Below are 4,366 nucleotides of genomic sequence, written 5' to 3' on the forward strand. Positions count from 1 at the left end.
GGTTTTCGTGGAAATCATCCAACAGTTTTAAAATCAAGCTTGCAGAACTAGGATATTGGTTCTCACAAAGACACTAGTCTATTGAACATATATAAACCCTGTTATGTTATGTAATTCGTCAAATGTCGTGATGGTCATGGAAAAAGCATATTCAACAAATGCTGCAAAAGCCAGAAAATCGAATTTAATTTGAAAATGATTAATTTTATTATGTATAAAGGTAAAAACATGTCAGTAAAAAAAACATGTCAATAATATAAAGTTTTTGTTTGTTTAGATAATTTAAAAACAATCAATTTTTATTATGTATAAAGGCAAAAACATGTTAGTAAAAAAACGTCAATGATATAAAGTTTTTGTTATTCATTTGAAGTATTCCTTTTCATGATATACAACATCAATGTTCCATTTAAAGTTGCTGAATCATTGTCAAATAAAAATGCACCAGGAGACACCTTTTCGCAAGAAATATTCCATTTGATCAACAGCGGTTCAAGATATCTGTCATAACTTTAAAAAAGATACCGGTTAACGCATTTCAAACAAAAATTTTCACTTGCCTCCTTGATTCATAAGCCATCCAAAATTCTGCCATCAAATTATTAGCCAATAAATATGAGACGGTTGACAAAACTTTATCAAAATCTGATAATAACATTTTTATATTTTAAAATGAATAAAAAAGAAACTAGTGCAGGCGTTACTAGATTTGTATGAAATTATCAAAATAGAGATATTAAAAAAAAAATAACCTTTGGAATTATATAAACAATCTGACCCCAAAACAACATCAATTGGTTGACAGTTTAAAATTGCAGAGTTAAATAAACCCCAGTCTAGTTGAAGGATATCAACATTCGTCAAATGATTCTCTTTAATATTTCTCAAAATATTTTCAAATATATAAGGCGATTTTTTGCTATCTGATAAAATTACTTTTGCACCCAATTTTGCTGCCAAGATACCAGGAAGAGCAGTTCCACATCCAATCTTAATAAATTGAAATAATTTCAATTTACTAAACTTGAAGAAATGTTTAAGAAAAATAATGTTATAACCGCTAGAATGATCAAATTGCGCTATATTATTTGTTGTCTTTGTTATATTTGTTAACCTTGTAAAACTGTAGATTGTAAACAATCTACTGTAGGCGATATAAGACGCGTGATCAGCGAGGTTTCTAGCGAGGTTTGAAAGGAAGTCGTAAGTGTGATTTATGTCGTTACTTAGATTACTTTAGTGTTTCTATCACTGTTGGCATTCGAATTCAACCGAATTTGCGTTTGAAGCAGTTGTGTTCATCTATCGGAAATTTTGAACCTATGGAATAACGATAACTTGATGATCGTTGGGAGCTACAACACTGGTGTTGGAAATACGATCGTTGAAGCTTACGACATTGGTGTCAGAAGTAAGATTTTTGATGGACTGAAACTTTCTGTGATAAAGAATGCCAGCATTAGAACTCAATACAACTTATCTCAGGAAGGAACTACGACAACGAAGCCTCGACACGAAAGGAGTTCTAATAAACGATGAAACTCCTGAGAAGTTTGATTTTCAGAATCCTATGGATGAAATTCCTAGAAAACTAGATCAGCGAATAGTTGAATCAAAAGAATAGCCGAATTACGAGCAGCAAATGGAAGAACATCAACTAAGGAGTGTCTACCGAAAACCACACAGAAATAAATTTGGATAGCAAACCGGAGGAACGATACACGTACTTGCCCGAACCAGTAATAACTGTAGAAGATCATGATATCATCTCACCTGCTTGTTCAACTATCAACAATTACAATAGCGATCGCAAGTCTATCCTTCCTATGAATGATTTCGACTAACATGAGAAAAGATAATTATCGTAATGATGGTTTTGAAAACATTGGAGAAGTTGGCAGTGTCAAGGACATTTAAACTTTTGATATACAATGGGACTTACTCGGATTTTTGCTAGCAACTTGTCTAATGCTTTTCATTTTGATCGAAACTAGGAAGATGATGACAAAAACGAGGATGAAGATCTCGAAAATATTGAAACTTGTGATATATTCAGTGGGACTACATTCGTATCATGTTTCCAGCAACTCACCTGCTTTTCTTTCTAGCAGCAACAACGGTTTTTTAAAAGATAACGATGTCCGTGAAGGCGGTTGATGTTAATGCTAACGCGAATATTCATACTAAACATGAATTGATGACAAATGTTTTTAGTTTTGAAAAAACCTTACCAATACGCGATGTTAATGCTGATGTGAATATTCATACCGAATATGAATTGGTGACAAATGATATTTCTAGTTTTGAAAAACCCTTCCAGTACGCGCTTTGAATAAAAGCTTGATTGATTCTAGTCTATCTGGATGATGACATTAACAACGGCTTCATTGCTGATGAAGATGAGTTTTTCATTGCCGCATCAATGATCGACAGAAAAGATATCAAGAACGAATTTTGCAACATGCATCAAAGCTATCCGTCTGGTCATTCTACACCTCGTAAATTCAATAGAAAGAAAGCATTTGCTTCAACCAACAAAATCAAGAAAGGACGTTTGTCTATGGCTAGAGGAACCAAAACACCTTAAACATGACGCGACCTGAAAAGAAATAACGCAAGTTTTAAGAGCAAAGACCTGGTTTGGTTGTACACGTACAGCGCAGAAACAAGAGATGCCAGGTGAAACTTTCAAAGAATTGGAAAGGTCGGTACAAAGTCATTAACAGGATAAATGACGTGATCTACAGGACCTGTGATCACGAAAGTCAACGGGCAAAGATGGAGCTTGTGCAGTTTAATATATTAATCACAATTCATCGGAATAAAGAAATAACGCACATGTTAGGAACTAACAGATTTAGGTGAGGTAATGCTATAACCGCTAGAATGACCAAATTGCGCTATATTATCTGTTATATTGATTATTCATTATCTTTGCTATATTTGCTAACCTTGTAAAACTGTAAATTGTAAACAAGGTTATGTAAGACGGACGAATAACGAGGTTTCTAGCGAGGTTTGAAGGGAAGTCGTAAATGTGATTTATGCAGTTACTTGGATTAGTTTCTATTACTGTTGAACGTTCAACGTTCAAGTTTACAACAATATATATAAAAAAAATCATCTATTAGATTACTATAAAGTTTTAATAAAGTAAATATAAATTGGGTGCCGTGTGATAAACATAAAGAATTATGTTAATTGGTATGAAAACAAGTTAAATAGATCGAATCGAATATAAAATGATTTGTTGGATTAGACAAGTACGTACCAACTGAACTTACTTCTAGAACAGTCTTTCCTTCTATGTAGGCTTTTTTGTAAATTATGTAACGAGCCAAGACAGAAGCTGACAACCAAATATATGAACCATAATCTATGTTTAACGGCTGAATAAAAAAGAAAGTAATTTAACATAAAACAGAATCGTTAGTTGCAAAAAATTTACCACAGCACAATTTTGATGTACACCTTATATGTATATCAACTTTCAACAGTGATTTACAACCAGAGTGTCGAAGTCGGATGAAAAATATATTTTCTGTAGATACTTTGGTTAAGATGATAAGTAGATTAGACGGTATCAACAGATATAAAATACTCTATTAACTTCAAAGGATATAATAAATTCACTAGATTGGATTATAATAACACTCTTTAAAAAAATTTAAAAACTCTTCTTTTTATTAAAATTTATTTATTTTTAGTTAAAAATTATTGTTTCATTTTTTATTTACATTTATTGTTTAATTTGATTCATTAACTAATTTATTTTTCATCATCCATAGAATTTGCTAGCTGCCTTTTATATAGAAGATTAAAATACATAAAATAAAAAGTGATCGTCGCTGGCTCTAGCACGCTTGCTGAGTTTCGAATTTTTGCTTTTCAGTTTTTTAAATTCGTAATTATATCAGTAAAATTTGTTTATATTAGCTTGTTACAGCTAAACAAATTTCTCTTAAAAATTTCGAGTTGATTGTTAGAGGTCTACATGGAAAATTTCCCGCAAATATCCGCGGGAAAACTGCGGGTTGGGAACAGAAGTTGGAGGGAAACTCACGGGGCGGGAATGAAAAGCGAGGGAAAACCGCGGGGCGGATATTTTTCGTGCGGGAAGTAACGCGGGACGAGAAAAATTTTAGAGGGAAAACCGCAGTTTACTTTGATGGCGAAGTTCCAAAAATGTTGAAAATTAGTAAATTAATAAATAAATAATAAACTTCATAGCTTGAACAGCGACGCAATTGAAAAAGTTAGATTATTATTACTAAGTTTAAAGATAAGCAAGCTCACAGATGCATATGCATTACGCTAAATAATATTCATTGTGATAACACGAAAGAACACGTGACCAATTATATTA

The 4,366-nt window shown here is 32.4% G+C and overlaps 1 protein-coding gene across 1 annotated transcript; it reads right to left on the bottom strand.

The window, feature by feature from the left end:
- Positions 1-538: 538 nt before the first annotated feature.
- HELRODRAFT_85562 (hypothetical protein) lies at positions 539-3,386 on the bottom strand (the record flags this gene model as incomplete). Its single annotated transcript, XM_009026227.1, has 3 exons — positions 539-645; positions 753-990; positions 3,285-3,386. Coding segments are annotated over 3 exons (447 nt in total), but the record flags the coding sequence as incomplete, so codon positions are not given.
- Positions 3,387-4,366: the final 980 nt, after the last annotated feature.

The sequence above is a fragment of the Helobdella robusta genome (assembly GCF_000326865.2).
Source record: "Helobdella robusta unplaced genomic scaffold HELROscaffold_46, whole genome shotgun sequence".
NCBI lineage: Eukaryota > Metazoa > Annelida > Clitellata > Rhynchobdellida > Glossiphoniidae > Helobdella > Helobdella robusta.